Source organism: Ciconia boyciana, chromosome 8 (genome assembly GCF_034638445.1).
Source record: "Ciconia boyciana chromosome 8, ASM3463844v1, whole genome shotgun sequence".
Taxonomy (NCBI): Eukaryota; Metazoa; Chordata; class Aves; order Ciconiiformes; family Ciconiidae; genus Ciconia; species Ciconia boyciana.
This window is the reverse complement of record NC_132941.1, coordinates 49,540,302-49,562,247: the sequence shown is the minus strand read 5'-3', so window position 1 is coordinate 49,562,247 and position 21,946 is coordinate 49,540,302. Positions and strand designations below refer to the sequence as shown.

Genomic DNA, 21,946 nt, shown 5'->3' with positions numbered 1-21,946 from the left:
TAATGCAGAAAAAGGGGAAACTACCACTTTGAGGTCACAAGCAACATGGATTCATCCCAGTTTGCATGTGGAAGAAAAAACACAGCATACACAGTACTGCAAAGCAAATGGGGAAATATATTTTACAAGCGGGGTGATAGGAGTCAGATGTTTCCTCTGCTGTGGGGTTTTTTCGATATTCTCCCAAGTTCTTATTCTTTTTATTCTTTATCAGCTTCAAAGATTCTTTCCTACTATGCAGCAGGAGATGCTAATTCTTGCTTTAAGTGAGGTTTACAGTTCCACTCACAAAATTATGATTTCTTTTTCTTTATTTTTCTCTCTTTACAATCTGTGCACATGAATACTCAAGAAAGCAGTGTTTGGCAAGAAATCTCTTACTCTGGTTAACACTAGCAGGATTAATCAGGGGACAGAACCAAAAAGATATAATTGCTACCTTCTTGTTAAAATAGTCTATACAGAAAAAACATAGACAGAAAACAGTTCTTGTAAGTACCTGCTCAGCAGTATGTAGTAATGACAGCAACTGGCAAAGCCATCTTCTTGATTAGGAGGCTCAAAAGGTCTGGGGACGTTTTCTCTCACTCCCAACAGGCAGGCTCTCACGTGCACATTTAAATAGATGTATTCTACACTGAATAATAAGCCATCATGATAAATGTGTCTGTGTATACCAGTACCACTGCTGTTTTAGAGAGGTATTAGCCCCTTCCTACTAGCGGGAGGGCCATTTTCAGAAAAACTGTGTCACCACCATTATTGAAAAAGACAATCACATGTAGCATTTTACTCAGAGGCTGTTGACAGTCAATGAGAAAATATAATCAAAGCGTTTTTATCCTTCTAGTTTGCATTTTTCAGTGTTTTCCTGTCTTTGCGAAGCTCATTAAGCTGTTTTAAATAAACAATAGTACTGAATATTCATCATTCCCTGTAGAAAACATTGTTTGCAAATGCTGCAATTAATTACAGATCTGTCTTTTTACATAAAACTGCTTTTGACATTCTTTTTGATAAAATCTTTCTGCTTTAAAAAAAGAAAGCAACTGATCTCCAAGTGGAATTGCTGTCTATTGAATACTATAGTCCATATTGAATAATATTCCAGAGGGGAAAAGCACATGAAACTCCTATATTAGCTGAGAAAAAGTTTGCAATCTGTTAGATCTCGGGTGAAATCTACTTACAGTGAAATAAAAAGGAAAGTTACTGACCCCTCGTTTATTCTAAACCTTCGTATCTCTTACAAAGACCTCACCGTCTTTTTATCAATCAGATCAATACTCAGATTGCCTGTTTAAAAGGTACTGGTTTAACAGGAAAATAAATTTCTAGAGATTTCCAGAACGTGGGATTTTCATAGTCTCCAGGGTATTCTGCAGGGGCTGCCCTAGCTAAATGTGAAAGATAGCTGGGCTACATTTCAGTTCTTCAGTTATTGCAAATTTTCCATCCGTGTCTGAAATTGTGGAATGTACATTGGAGAGACTTGGGCTATGCAAAAATTTGGGGATGGAATGCACTTTCAGATCCCAGCAGGTCAGACACAAAAGTACACAAAGATTTTGTTGAATTAAGTTAAAAATAAGGAAAAGGATGGATGTACTGACAGAAATTTTGAAGCTCATTTAATATCTGGTATTTAAAACCTGATAAGATAAAATATCATTAACAAAGCAAACTTACCAGTAAGCATCTTGCACATGTAAAAATGCACACTAAAATATTATATCATAAATGCTAAAAAAAAATCACAACACTGAAATCAACACAAAGAGCAAGGTTCTCAACTAATATATCAGAACGATTCTCAGAAAAAAATAATAAATAATAATGCTATGCTGGTTTATGCCTGCTGAACAGCTAACCCACTAACATTCAACATGAATATGAGAGTACATGAGTCTGCTCATATTCAGAAAGGCAAAAAAAGCTAATGGTCCCATGCTATGCTTCATATTATCCTGCTCGTTTCAACAAGATTGTCAGAGCAGTTCCATTGCTACTTGCAAAATAGTCTTTAATAACTTCAGTTTAAGACTCTGCGAGAACAGACATCACCAATATTATACTACCAAGAAAATATTTTAAATCTAATCTGTTTTATAAAGAAAGCATTACAGCTTCATGGACAGGGCACTTCTCTTATTCCCATGCCTATACCCACTGCTCCTCTGCTGTGTGACCTTGGAAAGCTGCTCCAGACCGCCTTGCCATTGTTTCCTTTGCTATCTTTCATTTGCTGTCTATTAGGGCTATGAACTCTCCAGGGCTTGAATCGTCTTTTACAATGTGTTTGTACAGCATCTCTTATAAAAATGGCCTCTCTCTTATTTGAGCCTGCAAATGCTACTGCAGAACAAATAAAAAAAATAATAACATACCATTGTATAGGTGAACTTAATCCGCTAAAGAGCTAATAGCAAAGTGTGCTAAACAAAACAAACAACAACAAAACAAACCAAACAAAAAAAAACAAAAACAAAAAACCCACCAGAAAAAACCCTACATGATACGTGGTTGAAAGACTATTATACTCAGAACAGCAATTTGAGTTAAATTGCTTTTCCTCTCAGTCACTGTTTTCTACTTGAAGTTTATTTAGTAAGTCATAAATCCAAAGGGTGGGTCCTAGTTCTCATCACATGCCGTTGCCCGTGTTTGGTGTCCGTTCAAAACTGACCAAAGTGATTTTAAAGAGATTTAGAATGAACCGTACATTCAAATAATTTTCTTCTCACTTTTCCTGGTGTAAATCCTACTTTCATGCGTCAATGGGAAGAGTCATAGGGCATGTGAATACCTTTTGTATACACAGAGAGAGAAAAGGAATACTTTCAGGTGCTTATTTCAAGGAGGATTATGCCATTTAAGCCAGCCTGTAGTGTTGAGTAAAGTGATTTCCAAATAAAATGATCCATTTTTGTCCAATCTGAATTTATTTTTATTTTATTTTTGGCATCTGAACTGAAAAGCCCAATACTTGCCCAGGTCCAAAGATTTTATCACATCATCTTACATCAGCTGGAGAAACAAAGGAGCTGAGAGAATGAGAACAACAGTAATAGCATAATGTGCATGATCTCAGGGTCCTTGTATACACACTGTTATTAGAAATAAATATCTGTTAGCTCCATCTGCTCCTCATATTAACCAATAATAGCAGGTTCATCTCTTACAACAGAAAAGAGTGGTGCTCTTGAGAAGTTTCCCTATTTTTCCACATAATGTGAAAGAAAACAAGACAATTGTGAGAAAAGATTTGCTGACAGCACAGCAATGCTAGTTAGAGTGTCAATCATGTAACACTGCCCTACAGCAGATAAAAACACAAAGTGTAATAAGAAACATAAGATCTTAAAAGTACATTACACACATTAATATGGCCAAAGAAAGCAGCATAGACTTGATGTATACATACAAATTTGGGTTGCCAGTATGTGCAGGTGTATTTATAGTCTGTCAGTATTTTAGGGAGCAGTCTCCCACTTACCTTAAAAATGAGAAGATATATTTCCTCCTTAGCCCAAACCACCAGTTCATTTTGGACAGATATACACTTCACATACCTTTACAAAATTTGCTGTTTTGATGTACTGTCTGGAGAATTTTTACTGAAGTAAGCTATGTCAGTAAAACAGTACATGTTATTAAGGGTATGTATTCAGTTAGTGGTTTTCTACCTATAGAGCTCCCAAGTTCATTATAAACTTAAAGTTGAGGTTCTCCTGAGGTCTGTTTTAAAATGGAATAATAATAAATGCTTGAGCCACTGGCATAACTGATACATATTTCTGTAGGTACAAAAGAAGAGAAAATAAAAAAGGTTTGGGGTTTTTTTTTCCTCTAACAAAGTGGAAAGGAAACCAGGCGTCTTTCCCATGCTAAACATCCACATTCTCATTACCATAAGTAACAGCCAAAGCAGAGTAACATTCAGTAGCATTAGCAATAAGCCTCAGAATCACAGAACCATTTGCCTCTGACTTAATTAGTTTCTTGTGTAAGAATTAAATTGTGTTTTCCTCACAGAAGAATGTCTTTCTGGATTTTATTGCAGTCTAGTATTAATATTCAAATCCAACAATCCCTCTCGGGCACAGCAGAATGACTCCATTTATTTTACCACATGAAAACACAATGCAGCCCCCAAGCGTATACTTTCAGTGGGAGAGGGGGAGGATGGCTAGCTATTTACAAATGAGCCAGAGAACAATATTGTAATATTATATTCCATAATAGCATTAATGTTCAAGACAAACCTAAAGGAAACATGCTAAGGTACAGCCTCTGGTGAAACAATTTTCCCTTTTGTTTTGCATCTTTACCCATCTGAACAGCTACAGTTCACCTGTGGATTCAGGGCTATGTGTTCAGGCACATTCCTGAATCATCCAAATCAGTAAAGCCCGTGGCAGTGGTTCCCAACCTCTGTACCATGAGGCCACAGTACGTGACACACAGTGACCCAAAGACTGCATGAGGCCCCACAAGTCTGGAGTGGTTGCATTTCTCCTCCATGAACTGCCACGCAATGCCACTGTCTCCTCCTTGGCATGCAATTTGACATACCGAGTCTATTCTTCACACAACAGGCCTTGCTGCTACTCAACAGCTCATAAAAAATTAATTTGGGTAGGATTTGCCCCGTACTGAACATAGTCATGAAACCCGAACACTAGCACAGTCTTTGCCAACCCTTCTGTAGCTTATTCCATGATATAAAACTGGTTTGTTGCACCTTTCTGTAAGTTATTTTCTGGCTATTACAATAGAAAGGAAACATGGGACAGTTGAACATAGAAATTGCATCTAGTGTGTTAAACCACCACATTGTCCTCATGTGCTCTCCTCAAATATCTCTGCTGTTCAGTTTTAATAAATGGTCCTTCATGGTAAAATATATACAGAACAGGATTCAAGATTAAAACTGATCACTAATTACCAATTTCTCCAGAAATCAAGTTTCCAAAAGTGTCTCTCCCAAGAAATCAGCACATTCAAAGCCTCATTGTATGCACGTCACTGCATATTAGTGACTGTTTTCCTGCTCTTCCGAAGAGACTAAAAGATGTCAAAAGTAACTACTACTCTTTCTCAAACACAGCTACTACTCATTTGAAAGAGGAATTTGATACAGGGTATCAGGGCAAAGTCCAGTAAGGAAGAATCCATGAGTTCATCCAAGAATGCATAAGCAAATAATAGCTTTGTGCCCCTGTTATAGGCAAGATCGAAAAACATTATTTTCAAGCTAACCAGGGAAAACAGGAAAATCGTAAGAAAAAGGAAAAACCCTGGCTCACAGAATAAAGTGGTTATAACAAAATACTATCATCAACACATAATTCAAGATGGTTTGGACCTAATTTTCAGGATGTATGGCATTGAGCCAGGGAAAATCTGTCATTTAATGGTTGGCTGCCCACAGCATGCACAAGTGAATTATACCAATGCTTCAGTGCATTTGCTAAGTGCTCGCACTGAAAAATCTGTTGGAAGACTTTTATTTGAGAACATGAATTACAGGTTTAATACAAGACTAACAAAACAACAGCAAAACTGAAAATCAGGCTCCTGTGACATTAGGCAGACTAACTGGCAGGCCTCCAGGGAACGGGCCAGCTCTTGCAGTCCATAAACACCCAAGCCTTCAGCTGTCATTGCTTTGGTTGTGAGGAAAAAGAGAAACAGCCCTAAGGAGTTATATTAGGTATTGGGTCTGGCTGAGATGGAGTTAATTTTCCCCTTAGCAGCCTTCATAGTGCTGTGCTTTGTATTGGTAGCTAGAGAGGTGTTGATAATACATCAGTGTTTTGGCTACTGCTGAGCAGTGCTGGCACAGCATCAATGATGTCTCTTCAACATCCCCTCCTCACCAGTAGGCTGGAGGTGGGCAAGATCTCGGGAGAAGACATAGCCAGGACAGCTGACCCAAACTGCCCAAATGGATATTCCGTACCATATGACATCTGCTCAGCAACAAAAGCTAAGAGAAACAAGGAGGGGGGGCATTCGTTATTATGACATTTGTCTTGCAGAGCAATTGCTACGCGTACTGAAGCCCTACTTCCCAGGAAGTGGCCGGACATCACCTACTGAAGGGAAGTAGAGAATAAGTCTTTATTTTCCTTTGATTTTGCTTTAAACTGCCTTTATCTTGACCCACGAGGTTTTTTTCCATCTTATTTTCTCCCACCACCCTGCTGAGGAGGGGAGTGATAGAGTGGCTTGGTGGGCATCTGGCATCCAGCCAAGGTCAACCCACCACACATTACAGCTGTCAAGATGGAGATGCTAGACAGACTCATATGCATTATCAACTTGTCCAGTACCACCTCCAGAAATAAAATACAGCATGAACTCAGAACAGTTACTCTCAAAGTATGAGGATGAAAAACTGCCACCTTCGTCACTATGAAACCTAATTTCTACCCAGACTCAGAAATGTTTGATATATAGGATAACAGAAGGGAGTCTCAGTGCTTCAGTCAAACTGCCCTGCTTCTAATGCATTCAGCTAAATTCATTTATCAAATACAAGTTGTACTCTGACATTAAGACTGCTGCAATGATAAACCTGGAAGTAATTTAGGGACTGCCTCTCCTTTGAAACACAGGTATAACAGAAACCACTCAATTAATACGTTGCTGCTAGCATAGTTTTCATTTGAACTGAATCTTAGACTAAATTCAGGAATTCAACAGCTAGAAGACAAACTATATATTCACTAGAGTTATAGTACTATCTTTTAAAATGGAAAAATACTGTGTGAATTTACAAATAAAGATATTAGATGTTTCAAAAATTTAAAAAAAATGTTTAAAGGGATCATTTAAAAGGGTACTACCTTATTGTAGACCTTTTTGTGCTCAAAATGTTAATGATAATTAAAAATCAACAACTTTGTGCCTTCCAGGAGTAGCCACTGTACTTTGCCATTATCCATCATAATTACTTTTAATTTTTTTACCTTCACAGCGACTGACAAAATGCCCTACTACACAAAATTCAACAAAGAGCCAGACTCCCACATTCCACTGTTTTCAGGAAGCGTAGAACTAAGGCACTTACTTCCTGCTCCTCCAAGAAGGCCAGTATTTTACAGAATCTTTGGCTCATACTACATTTGGTCTGACTTCTTCCCCTACAGCAGCGTGCATTTGATATTTGTAAACAGTGAAGAAGAATGACTGCTTTCAAGAGGTTAAATGGTAACATTCACAGCCTTGTTTTTCTAGCAGGAGGTGGGGCACAGCAACCATTTCAAAAGAAGTCATTTGGGGAATGTTGGAATCATTCGGGTTGGAGCCAACCGCAGGCTCAAAGCAGTGTCAAAACTCAATTCCCATCAGGTTGCTCAAAAAGGGAAAAATTTTTAAACAAGCAAACAGTTTAAGCTACTTGAGTACCATAAACACTATTATATAAATGGTATAATTGATGATTATTTCAAAGCATCACTACAAGGCAAAATGTAGGTTGTTTAATTTTTAACTTTGCATTCCCAGATCAAGACATTTCAGAGTTGCTCTTAGGTTTATCTTTAGTTCTGAATTCCCAGAGGTTTTAGTATTTACCTCGTAAATGTTTTTTATTCTCAAATTACTGATATCTGTTATTCTTTTTATACGGATCTTACAAATAATATTTACTTGAAAGATCTGTGTGTATTTACAGGCACACAAAGTAAAAGCATAAAAATTATAAATAATAAAACTTTAGGAAGATGAGGAGGTGTTTCATGTTATAGTTGAAAAGTATGAATGTAACTATGGCAGATTTATTCAGGCTATACCACATTAGAGTCTCTGTGTCAAATGTTTCCTATTGAATAGTTGTTACTGAGTATCTAGAGCCAAGAGGAGCCATTAGGCACAATAACTTAAGAGGAATTTAGACCAGATGACTCGGGCTCTTCATACCCATTGAACCGTATAAAGTTATGAGCATTAAATAGGATATATGACAGCCTCTAAGATTTTTATTTAACTAGACAATTTAAGGGGTTTTTTTGTCATGTTAAAGTAATTACATTGACCACACAATCTGTTTTCATAACTAAGCAATTGTGAAAATCTGAAGCTTACAACCACACTTCAAAGAACTGAACACCTAGGTAAAAGAGAAGGCAGCACAGCAATTGTGAAGTACCTTGGACTGACCTAAACCAAACTTTTGCTTATCATTACTTCCAACTTGCCAAATAAGACTGTGATGAAAGGCTAAAAGACATTTTCAGAATGTTATTCTATCATTTGTTTTAAAAATTCATGTGTTTACAAGCTATTAGTGTATTTAAAGATCCACTGTGTTAAGCTTTCAGCAATACTTAAAGGATGCAATTAAGCTTGCACTCAATTATAATTTAAGTATGGTAGATTTATAACTTCTTTAAATTGTTATCATTGTGCTGCCTGTTTAACTCATGAATTTGCTGAGGGTGCCATAGAAAATACCGATGTAAGTACTGTATCAATTATTTTACTTATACTAGTTTTTATTTCATGGATAAGATAAGTATTACCGTGAATTTCTTGTTGTAGTTATTTAAAGTTGTCTTCCTTTGACACGAATACTGAGATACTTTGCTTGCAATAAATGATGCCTCTTCTGATTCAGGTGTATTCAAAGGAGGAGACTGATCTTGTTCCTAACAAGGAAAAAAAAAAGGGGGGAGAAGGGTTGGTGACACACCTGTCAAATAGCTTAAAATACCAAAAATATGTTTTATGAGCCCCAAATATGTACCTTTAAAGAGAAGGTAAGAGAATAATAATGCTTATACCATCTTCCTAGGAAAAACATTTAATTTCACATTGACTACACTGACAATACCAGTTTATCTGGTGATTACTGGGAGTTTTCGTTTTCTGTATAAGTTCTTGCAGGGAGTTTTCTATGGCACTGTCATTTAAAAAAAGTCTCTCTACATGGCAAGTCTCTCTACTACTACTCTTATTATTGCAGTAAGATTGAAAAACTACAAAGCTTTAAGAGCGGATAAGCTTGAAAGAACAGAGAGTTTTCCCAGAAAACACTAGATGATTCAATATAAGATCGAGGATGTTAGACCAAGGGGCAGGGGGGAAGAGAGAGATGCTCAAATGACTGACTTTTTCGATCTGTAGCTAAACTCAGTGGTGGAGGAAAAATGTTCATATGACTTTAAAATAAACTTTTCCCCCCTCTGCCAGGTAAAATGAAATAAAACTTTTTGGTTTGGATTTAATTCATTAAGCTAAATGTTCTATTTTCGGGTCATTATAAAGCAAAGGAAATATTTACGAACAGCCATAGAAGAGTCATCTCCATCCTTTCATCCAACAGCCAGTGTTCACCTTACGATGTGGTTTCTCACTCAGCCCCTTCCGTACATGCTGATCCAATTCAGACATCATTTTTAGGTGTTCACTGCAGCAAGCAAAAGGAGCCAGGTGCCAAATCTTAAACGCGTGTTTCCCAAGCACCAGGCTACCTACTTGCTCATTTGCTTTTTGCCTAATTTTGCTCCATGCAAAATCGACCAAGGTCAACAAAAAAGTCTGTGGGTAACCTACCCCAGTGGGGTGGGAAGAAGGGAATTCTGAAAGGTAGGATACACAGTCGTGTCCCCACTGGCAAAAAGAGAGTCCTGAGCATGAGTCCTCAACATGCGAGTGTCCTGACCGGTAAGCAACTGGAAAAAGACAATCTAGCACCAGCTTTTCTGCTGCTTTATATGCCCAGTCCTTTAATTCCTTTGCTTTCATTAAAAGTGCCCAAATCTGAAATACATTGGAAACACCCAAAGCGTTCTCAGCATTTCTGTGTATGTTTTGCTATTTGTCATTTTGTCTGTAAACATTTGGCAGATCTGTCAAAAACTTATTGCATTGCACTATCCAAAAGCCACAGGGAAATGGTTCAACAACAACAACAAAAAAATATCACAAAGATACACAGAGGAAATTTTCACCCCCATAATGGAATGATGAGCCCTTTCTCCCCTGCATCCAAAGACATGCAGACATAAAGCTAGCATCTGTACTAGGCAAACCTATAAATATGTGGATGTGCCTTCACACACACACCCCCCACGTATAATGTCATGCTAAAATTGCCTTTGTATTTGATACAGAGTAGTTAAATAACAGTATTCACACACACACAAAGAAGACATTTGCTTGCACAGCTGAAGAAGCAGTGAATTATATGGCAGTTTTCATAGTATACGCTGAAAGGAAGGAAGCTATTTTATGTGTAAGACCACTCTTGGGAATGACCAAAATGGTTTCAGCCAGGATCAACAGCACAACTCATCCACTTTTGCACACATTCATGAATTATACTTTAAAATTGATTTTAAATCATATAAACTATGATTGATTACAGCTAATATACTGCTTGAAATGATAGTGCCAGCTGCAAAGACTGTGAAGAAAGAGAACATTACTGAATAGAATATATAATAAGCTATTATCTTCATTAGGATGTAGACAAACAAAGAACAAGAGTCCTACACGTAGCATTACCTGGTATTGTGGATGAGAGCAAAAGTAATGCACCAACTCTATATGTTTAAGAGGGTGGTAGACTGGCACAAACATCCTATTCCTGCCTTAACAAAGATATTCGATCATTTTTCTTAATTAGCAAAAGTTATGCTTTTAATTAACAGGACATTATTATATATAACAACAGAAGAAACTTTGGCTAGAAATCAACAGCAAAAACGTCTAGCAAACAGTAATTACTATAGTCTGATTTGTAGGGAATATTATGATGCCTGCATGAGAACTACAGGGATGATCTCCTATCATCAGCAGAACATAAGAACAGGATTGGTATTGCTTTTTGGTGTGAAGACCAGATGGGATAAAATCATTTGTACAGATTAATGGACAAACCTAAAGTTTAATCCAGTAGCAATTACAGTGTAGAACAAGCAACGCTGGAAACTCACACTACCTCAAAATAATTTGTAGTACTGGGAAGAAGCAAATAAGGATATGAGAAAAACATAAGCATTAAAATTCCTTTTTTTGCAGATATCTCCACTACATTAAAACGAAATTATGGTAAACTACACAGGAGCAACCACTGGAAAATATCCAAATGTGTAGGCTACTTAACTAGAGCCTCTAACTGCTAGAGCTAGTCAGAGTTTGTACCCCACATCCAGGCTGCAGTAACAGTGAATGTCACTGCCACTCCTTCAGTGACATTTTCTGCATGGCATAAGCAGGAAAATCAGTCTGTACCACTAGCATCAGTCTGCACAGCAGAGAGGCTTAGTTGCAGAATTAATCTTGTAGGGACTACTTTGCTCTTTGACAAACTTTTTTTTTTACCACACAAAGAAGTATAACGACATAGGGAAATAACAAAGAGAGAGAAAATGGAGCGGCAGTGAATAAGGTGTGCAGATAGAGACTGCATCAGGCCACATTATTCAACAGCCAGCAGCTTTGTAAAGTCCAGACAGCATTGATCAAATACTAAAGTCTGCTGATATCCAGGATTTTATGAAGAGAAGGCAGCCAGTTTATAAGTTTCATTTTATTTTCTGGGAAACTCTGACTGTCAGTATGAAGGATTTCTTCCATTAGTTAGAGACACTCTCTTTCACGAGGCAACAGAGTGAGACACTCTGGAAAATGTTAAATATGAGTTGCCTGTCACATGATATGGCAAGGGATCAAAAGATGCAGTACTTCCTTTTCCTAATGTGGAGGGAAATCCTTTGTTCAAGGAAATAAATCTCTTTTCCTTTCTAAAAAAATAACTAACAACTTTTGGGTTCTGACTGAGGAGAAGGCAGAAGAGACTCAGTCACAGCACAGTTCCTAAGGCTGCTGAGGATGCCAACCCACTTATGGTTCTCTTCCTTTCTTTTTATCCCTCTGAAAGCTTCTCTTCTGCCTCTTTCTTTTCCATTACCCAGGAAACAGCACTACTTTCTAGCATGTAGGGATTCCCGTGCATACATATTAACATCCATGTCCTGCTATTGTCCCAAATACCCATCTGCTTGTGGTGGGAAACATGTCTCTGGACAAAGGCATTCCTTTGCCAGAGAAATATTTTTATTTCCCTTTAAAGTAGATATTTGGCTACCACACTTCCATAGCCTATTAAATCAAGTGATGGCTATTAACTATAAAAGTTAACTGTTACTGAATGAATCAATAAGAATTCAGATCATCTTAGATCTGATCACCCAATCTTTTGTACTCTATCAATGACTAACATCAGAGCATCTCTCGGATCATTCGCAACCATGGAGAGATGTACTTTAGTGAGAACTGTAATTAATATGTTAACTAACAGTCTGTAACTCTGACTTTATTTCCCTTGTTTTGCATGGAGAAGGGCATTTCTTTTCAGTAATGCATTAAAACAAATGTCCTGAATGAAGAACAACCTTCCAAATAGGCTACTGTAAGATCTGAAATATGAAATCTTACTGCTATTGATATTAATGAGAATTTTACCACTAACCTACATGTAGACAAGATTTCACCCAAAACATTCCCCCACTGCAATCCATTCCTTTTACCTCAAAGCTTTCATGATGTAGCTTGAGTTCAAGGTTTGTTAATTCACTTTCATTTCACAAGACTGACGTAATGGACCAAATTTGCCTTCAGTGAAACTCCAATTAAATTACATTATGTACTCATTCAGTCTAGTACTTAAAAAGAAAATTAACCTTTACTTCAATCCTTACTCATTCTTCAAAGCAGGAAAAAAAAATTGCGATGACACTGCAACAATAATATTATTTTTATATTTGCTGAACTTCTAGAATCCTCTCTCTTCCTTGTTTGCTTTACAAGAATTGTTTATTACTTTAGAGCCACTATATAATTAAGACTGGTCTTAACTATAAGCTTTAAAGTTAACAGTACAGCTGTCACTGGCTTGCTTATTGCACTCTACATTTATTAGCATGAAATCTTTATGTTTCAATAAAAACACAAGCTCTTACTTGCAGAGCCAGTCTCAAAGTATAATGATGATCTCCTGACAGTGCTGCTACCTTTTTCAGAAGTTTCTGCTCCAGCAGTATTCCAAAAGGACTTTTATGTATAAAAGAAAACTAAGGCAGTTCAACTTACAGTAGCTTTTTCATTGATTTAAAAAAAAAAAAGTAAGCTTCAGCATCATTGGAGATATTTGAGAAATACAAAGGCACTTCTTGCTTTGAGAAGAAAAAAAAAATTATGAAAATATATTTTCTGAGATATCTGAATCTATAGGTTTTCACGCACTGCTGAAATTAAGGATGTACATAAACATCAATTTGGTTTACTTTCAATCTGATGTGAAACTCTCAAACTTCACAGGATTTTGTTCACGTTTTGGATTTATTTCTTGTTTAGAAAACTTCTTTGCATTCCCAGTATTTATATTTTCATGACCTGTTTGCCTGTGAGATTACATAATGAAGTAGTTATAAGGTTTTCACTTTTTTTTCTGTTTTGCATTAATTTCTTTGGTCTATTCTCCCTCCAGCAGATCGCTGAAAATATTATAAATGTACTGCAAAAATACTTCATTGAAAGGATTGCAAATACAAACACGTATTCTGTCATGGAATTATGCTGAGTCTGAGAGCGACAGCTCCATCTGGTGTATTCAGTCCTCCCCCGCCCCGAAGTGTTATTAAACAGTAATTCTTATATGTAAAATCCTCGAAAAGAGTTTCTGGCAATGAAAAATGACTGAAAAAATTAATCGGGAGCTAGGGTTTTTCTTGGGGAAGGGTGGTGTTTATGAATCATCCTTCATAATCTAAACATCAGGATGAAGAAGAGCAAACAGTGCCATATTGCTGTTAAATATTCAGGCATCCTCTGCCTCACAGGAAGGTACACGCCACACTGCCATGGTCCCAGTGCGCATGGGTTTCCCAGTTATCGTTTTGCAGTGGGGTCACAGTTCACACGGAGCCTAATCCAGACCCTCAGAAATCAGCAGAAATCCCTCACCTTACTTCAGAGAGAGTTTTAGATCAGACTTACAATTCTCTTGACGTGTGAATTCATTTCTTCACCAGTGCACGTTAAATCCATCACCGTGAGGCCTGAGCACATGCAGAACAAGGCAATAGGTTCATCCACAGCGCAGGGTCTATTTCATGGCCCAGTGGCATGTGCTGTCGTCATGCTGTGCACAGCACACCCGGGCATCCCTACCACACCCTCATCATTTACAGTCTGTACTGGGGGTACTGAATATCACCGTTTCACACTATGCTCCAATCTGAGAAATTAGCACATCATTTTGTCAGCTATAGATCAGAGGAAAATATGTCATCATCCATTGCTTAAAGGCCAAACTACATTCACCAAATAATCAGCCTGCCATTCACAACACACTCTGACTTACAGCTCCCGTTGAGAGATAATACAATATAATAAAAGCTTTTTTTCTTAGCGTAGTTTTACTTGATGGTGCCAAGTTTGTAAATGCATGTCCACAGACTGCAGCAGCCTTCATTCCACAGGTCCTTCAAGGGCCCAGCAGTTAGCTGATCACTTCCAAACAGCAAAGATTTTAATATTTTTGTATTGTTTTGAAGAGGCAAAGTATTCCATCAGGAGCCCATTAAAACACACTGCTCTCAGTGGGACATTTACCATGATGTTGAAGTATTTGTGGAAATACCACAAGTACCACAACAAAAGCAAGTGCTTCATTGACGGATATTTCCCCTTTAATAGCACCCTTTTTTTTTTTTTTTTTTTTTTTTTTTTTTACAGGAATGATGTATATTAACAGTTTGTAACATGTGACGACATAGTAACTTAGCATTACCGGACACTGACACAGAAGGTATGGAAGGTCTTTTTAATCTATTAAAACTGTGTGAATTACTCATGTAAACTTTAGGGAAAAAAATGTTTAAATTCAAAAATTATAGCACAACACAAGTATATATGTTTTTAGGTAAAAAAAATAAAAATAATCAAACGCAGTCATTCATTTGGAATGTCACTGTATTCGTACCGAAGGACCTGTCTTACCATGAGACGATACTTCATTTCTGAATCAACTGGTCTTCCCGCTTCCATGCAGGCTGTGAACCAGGAGATATCCAGTAGTTCAAATCTGGAGCTGTCGCCCACAGCCTGTCCTCTCAGCCACTCTAGCACCTCCAGGTAAGAGTTGTTCTCGGCCACAATATGAGTGACAGAGTCACTGTCAAGAAGTATACAAAAAGAAGTTTTCTTTTTTTCCTGAATCCACAGATACAGAGCTGTTATTTCCATATTTACTTACCATGCACTTCCTGAAAATTGTAGTATATCTTGTACGTTAGGATGTGGGAAGCAGTTGCGTTTTCATATCACAATATATCTATTCCAGTCACTGACTCTGTTTTGAGGAAAGACCTTAGCCTGACAGCTCCTCTAAGCGCAGCATTTTCTTTCTTTCAGCGTCATTTGCCTTCCATAAGACTGTGCTGGTTTCGGCTGGGATAGAGTTAATTTTTTTCCTAGTAGCTGGTATAGCGCTGTGTTTTGGATTTAGGATGAGAATAATGTTGGTAACACACTGATGTTTTCATTGTTGCTAAATAGTGCTTACACCAGTCAAGGACTTTTCCGCTTCCCCTGCTCTGCCAGGCGCACAAGAAGCTGGGAGGGGGCACAGCCAGGACAGCTGACCCCAACTGGCCAAAGGGCTATTCCATACCGTATGGCGTCATGCTCAGTATAGAAACTGGGGAGAGTTGGCTGGGGGGCAGCAACTGATGCTCAGGGACGGGCTGGGCATCTGTCGGCAGGTGGTGAGCAATTGCATGGTACATCGCTTGTTTTGTATATTCTTTTATCGTTATTTTCTCTTCTTTTGCTGTCCTATTAAACTGTCTTTATCTCAACCCATGGGGTTTACTTCCCCCCCCCCCCAATTCTCTCCCCCATCACACCAGGGAGGGGAGGGTGAGCAAGCAGCTGTGTGGTACTTAGTTGCCAACTGGGGTTAAACCACGACAAAGACACTATCCTATCACACTTTTTTTTTTTGAACTGTGAAAATATTTGGCTTGCATGAGCAGCACCATAATGAAAACGCTGCTTTACAATACCTGACAGCCCCTTCCCAATACTCCTATCAATGAATGAAAGCTTTACAGTATTAAAAAGTCTGTTACAGTAATTCTTTAAAGCTTTTCAGCTACTAATATCTTTTTGTAAATTTAACTTTTCTGTATTTACATTAAGCTCTTTACACAGGGCACTGTCAAATGTTCATGACTTAAATCTTATGAGTTATGCACTCCATCTAAAGACCACTTCCTTGCTACCGAGAGGCCAGTCTCTTACAAAACTGATTATCTTAGTTTAGTGAATATAAAATTCACAGATTGAGTTATTGTTCAATAGATTATATGGTGTACATTGCTTAAAAATACAGTAGCACAAAGGTTATTACACTAAATTCAGGTTGATGTACTAGAATAACATTGGAAAGAATCCCATGATAGTTCATGATTAAAAAGACACAGTTCTGCACCTTCCACAGGAAAATAATGGACAGGGATAAAATTATGTTTCAAGAAAGAATTACATACGTACTTAGGATGATCTGTAAATTTCTACCTGGCCATCTGATGTTCCTCAGCAAGTTTAGAAAACTACTAACTTGATAGGGAATTTTGACTGATTCCTAGTGTTCCCCCTCCACACACACCCCAGAAGGGTGCTGCCACCCACAAAGATAACAACAGATAAAGGAGGAAACTCTCCATTTTCATGAAACTTGTAGGACCTCAGTATCTCTGAAACATATGCCAAAATTAACCGATATCAGTAAACAGATTCCTAAACTTCTCGGGGGGAAGGCACCGTGTCATTACTTGACAAGTTTTATAGAAATGAGCCTAGAATTGGAAAATAAATTGTCCTGATGGCAGCTGGCTCCATTTGCAAGCCTCCGTAACCTCCTGGTAGCCCATGCTGGTGACAGCCTTGTGCATATACAGTAAATTTCAAATGGACCTGACAGATTGCTTTGCAGTTCTTTTGTAACACCTGGAGAAGTTAAGCCATCAACCTGTCCAAGCAGACAGGTCACCACTGGTAGAGACAGCTGGTTAGTATGGACTTTAAAAATGATGTATGCTAACTGCTAAAGGCAGACTGCACAACCTTTCAAAGCAAACTACTTTCTATGAGACAACAAAACCCCTTGGCCTATCCCTGTGACTCTGATTCATACCAATAATCACCGATTTCATTAAATCACCAAATTGCAATGATAAACACTGGAGTCACCCCACAGAAAAATATTATCATGTAATTCTCCAATGCATTAAATGTACTATATTTTGGAAGTATAAGAAATGTATTGAATGTACTATACTTCAGAACTATGAAAACTGTCATGGTATAGCCCAATTTTTTTTCTCTCCCTATTGTGCAACTTGTAGACTAGAGTCCATTAAAAAAAAATCCCAATTTATTTTATTCTAAAAGATTACAAATCTAGGTTAGGTGAATCTCCATGAAATACTATTGGTTTTATTATTATTTAACCCTGTTAGGTTCTACTTTAATTAAACTGTCACATCTTTACTTGAGTAAAAAAAAAAATTCAGTTAGAGACATAGAACTTCTGCTTCCTGTGGTTTATTTCACTTTATATAAAATATTCATATGTAATGTATTTGTACCAAGCTGCAGATCTGGGAACTTTGCCATCACTATGCTCACAGCAGCAGTTTAGCTGCTGTGCACCAGTTTCCTCTGGTACCTGTACAGCTGTGCTTTTTTCTTGGCACAGAACGTAACAAATTTAGCATTTACTCTGGCATTTTCAAAAACAAAAATCAACAGTTAAATAGTTCTGTTTTATCCAGTAGCAGCTAAGCTGAAATTAAACATAACACCTGCCTTGCATACAACTTACAGAAAGTCTGGAATATTGGCAATAAATACCTGTGTGTCAAAGCAGCCCAGATAAAGCCTCTACTCAGTTCTCAATGGATTGTTAATGTAGGATTCAGAACAGCCCAGTTCAATTTTTTTTCCCTGAGAATTCAATTAGTTTTGTATCAGATGCTAATTGCCTACTTCTGTTCAATACCTGCTTGAATCTTGCTGTACAAATTATTTCATCCTCCCTTCCTCCTCAGGCTTTCGAAGTTGATGGGATTGAAAAATCTGTGGAAATGAGCTTTTATAAGGAGGACCCAGTTGTATACTATCTGCATACAGATACAGAGAAATGATCAATACTTGGTTTTCTTCCAGCTTTTCAGAGAACCTACATAATGATGTAGCTTTCGGAAAACTGCATAATGATATAACTAGCACCCATGAAAAGCACTACTGGAGGAAGGCTTCCTTCAAAATGAGTTGACTTACTGAAACACCACCAGACAAATCTGCAGCTGGAGTATATTTTCACCTTGAAACACTGTATCTGTGGTATTTTATTTCCAGGTTTTTTCTCCAGTGCTCTTCCAGATTGTACCAAAGTGTAAGCCAGTATCTTTGAGACTCACATCAGTGTATTACTCACAGGAAGATTAAATATTAGAATACCAGAGATGTTCTAGAGAAATGCCCCCCTCAACCCATCACATTTTCCATTCCTGTATATTTAACTTTTTTTTATTTCAGGAATTGGGCATTAAGTTTAGATTAATCTTAACCTGACTCAAGGGGGAAATAAACAATGGCTGATTTAGATCAGCTAAAGACATGATTCACTGATTCCGGTGAGACCATACAAATGCATAGAAACATCCCGTGAAAAACATTTGCAAATGCAACTTACATTTTTTATTTTCCATGTGAGAAGCAGCACACTGAAAAATGCAGACACATTAAAACTGGCAGACTTAAGACAATTTAGAACCACAGATTTTAGAGGTAAAAAATTAGAAATTTTGCTAGGGTTTCTGTTCTGCCTGCTCTCTGCCCAGAAGACAAGAGCAATGAACCACGCTTTAGGAACACCCGCTGCAATCCTGAAGCATCTTTATAGTGGGAAGAGCAAAGTACATCCACCAAATACATAGGCAAAAACTTCAACCACAGTCACTTGTATGACTGTATTTATTAAGTCAGAATGCTTCAAGCAGCATTACTACATGTTATTTCTACACATATAAACATTTTCCTACCTTAGCTCACTTTCTACTCTGAAACCTTTTCTTCTTGCCAGCTCCATCAAAAACTTCCTTCTGGTCATCCCCATCTTCCTCTGCATAATAAAAATTACAAATGTATTGAACTTTATTTCATAACTGCAGGAAAGGTTTGGGGAATGCATCCCTTTCTGTCTCTTCCTCTGGGAGAATACAGCTGGAGCTCTGATCTTGTCCATGATGCAAGGTAGAAGCGTTTTCACTTGGGTAAAAGGGAGATAACATGCTCTCTGCCAGGCAGCAGCTGTATTTAATGTCACCACCCATTGAAGTAATTTTCTTCTGTTTCCCCTCTGAAATCAAAAACAGGTGCTACACAAGCAGAAATATCACTTGCTTTCTACCAGCTGGGATGTCTTGCACAGAACTACTCCAGACAGGTGCAAATATACTTTCATTCCTTAAAACAGCCATTACCTATAAAGACTTTATCCAAATAATATTGATCATAGCAAAATTATCTCAAAATATCAACCAGATCTTCAGCTGGTTTAATGACCCAGTTCCATCAATTACTGCTTGCAAATCTTTTCCCAATCTCACTTTCCCAAATTTCAGGGCAGATTAATTTTCAATTTATTAAAAAAAAAAATATTCCTATTGTTAGCTAGGAACTATGTCTTAGAATACAACTAAATAACAGTATAAAAATATGTTGTAGAATAGCCTGTACACTTGCTACTTCTGTGTAATTAACAATTAAAAAGGGATACGTTTTTTTAAGAGAGCAAACAAAAAATAAGCTTTTGAAATTAAATTTACAATAAAAGAAATCCTGTGCTGTTTTGATACTAATGCAACGAAAGACAAAGAGAAAGCATTAGAGATGTGTTTAAATATACCTTTGGCATGCCTTGTCAATATTGCTCTCTACTCTTTGCCCTGGAATGTACTGCTATCTGTGGCAGGCAGAGTAGGGAAAAGGTAACTACCTTTCTGCTTTTAAGCCCTTAATGACCTCCAAACTACTACAGAGGAGATTATGGAGGCTATGTACCATCCTCTCTTAGAGGATGGGGTATTGGTCATCAAAGAACTACGCTAAAATTTGTTGCAGACATTGTGTTGGATCCAGTTAGGTATCACCCTGAATTTCCATCAGGGCAAAGTGAGTGCAAACAACCAGGTTTACAGCATGTGCATCTATTTCAGCACAAATCTACTTCAGTGGTAAATATCCCCATTTCCATGTCAAGTTGGATTTTTATTTTTAGTATAGCAGAGAACTTAGATTTTACCAGTCCTTCAGAATGTGTCAGAAATGTTATATCTTGCAATTCTCATTGCTCATGTTCAGGAGAGGAAGCAAGGTGGAAAAATCCTGCCTAAGTCAGATCTATCAATTTTATTTTCAGTCATTTTATCACAGATGGATATACAACCTAGGTTATGGAAAAATGAGTCAAAACCTGTTTCCTGCAATTATGGCCATGAGTTTAAAATTAAATTATAAAGGTATTACTGACATTTTCCCAGCCCTATAGCTCTTGCTGCTTCAACTGTATTATCACAGATATAAGGAAACAGTTTTCATCAGAACAGAAACTAACCATCAAAAATTAATATAGAGGTTTCAGCTCTGGGGTCTTCCTGAGGCCATGAAGAAAATATATACATAGTTCAGTACATAGACTAGACTGTTCATTTCTTCCCTTGCCTAAGGATAACCCAGAAGCCAAAATATCTATTCCTCTTTCTGATTCATAACATTAAAATTGTCAAAATAAATCATTTCAAGGTTATTTTGAAATTATACAAGATATTTTCACAGGAACTGGAAAATGGACAAGCAGACTTTAAGAGGCTTAAGCAAAAGAATAGCACCAAGGAAGAAAAAAAAATTAATAGTGAAGGGTTTGGCATTAAGGCTGAGCAATCTGTTTTAGTTGCTCCATGTCTGTTTTCCAGGCTACTAATCAACCATTGAACACTGGCCATCTGCCTGTTTATGGCATTCCTAGGCTTGGTAAAATGCTTTACTTTACCTCAAGCCCTACAAGGAATAATGTATTTGAGAACAGATTCTTTACATATGTTAAACAAAGTCTTATTTTATGTTATAATTAATTCAGTGCTCTCAAACATGTAAATATAATTTCCCCCAGTGTAACATCAAGATGCTCAGTGCCAGTAAAATCCTTCTGGCATGAAAAACATAAGTTATTATTCCTTTGTGTTACTGTAATAACTCTTGAGCCAGATTTTCAAAGGTATTTAGGTGCCAAAAAGCTGCAAACAGAAGCCTAGTGGGATTTTCAAAATATCTAAGCAACCTAGGCACTCAGGTCCTTTGGAAATCAATTTCCAGCTTTGAACCTAATGTAAAGAGATTTTCTCTGTCTAATAAACACAGTGTAATACCATGAAAAGGTCTCTGCCAATGATGCAATTTTATTAAACATACCTTCTAAAATTAACAGGATTTCCATATCCCAGATGAGTGAATATCCTACTGTCCTACAACATTACATTATAATATTTTTGACAGTAACACAGAAAGTAGAATATGCATTAGGGAGAGAGCAAATACAGCGGAGAAAAACCATGTCTCTTATTTATGACAAAGGAAAAGTATCTGAGTCACGACCACATATAATACCTTACTCTCCACCACATATGATTAGTGGCCTAAACCCACAGGAACTTACAGAAATTCTTCCATCTAAGTACTGTCTCCTGGAGTTCAGAGTAGTTCACATCCTTGGAGGGAAATCTAGAACAAATTTCCATGTTCTGATATTCTTGCTGTGGATCAGTTTTGTGCATTATCAAAGGCACAGATTAAGAAAGAG

General features: G+C 37.4%; 1 protein-coding gene across 1 annotated transcript in view; it reads right to left on the bottom strand.

Annotated features, from left to right (window-relative positions):
• Positions 1-19,333, bottom strand: part of DNTT (DNA nucleotidylexotransferase) — a 94,498-nt gene extending 75,165 nt beyond the window's left edge. Inside the window, exons 1-3 of the mRNA XM_072871080.1 lie at positions 19,131-19,333; positions 15,019-15,193; positions 8,532-8,657 (exon numbers count right to left, since the gene is read on the bottom strand). Of these exons, the coding sequence (XP_072727181.1) occupies positions 8,532-8,657; positions 15,019-15,193; positions 19,131-19,333 (504 nt within the window). The remainder of the gene's footprint in view (positions 1-8,531; positions 8,658-15,018; positions 15,194-19,130) is intronic.
• Positions 19,334-21,946: the final 2,613 nt, after the last annotated feature.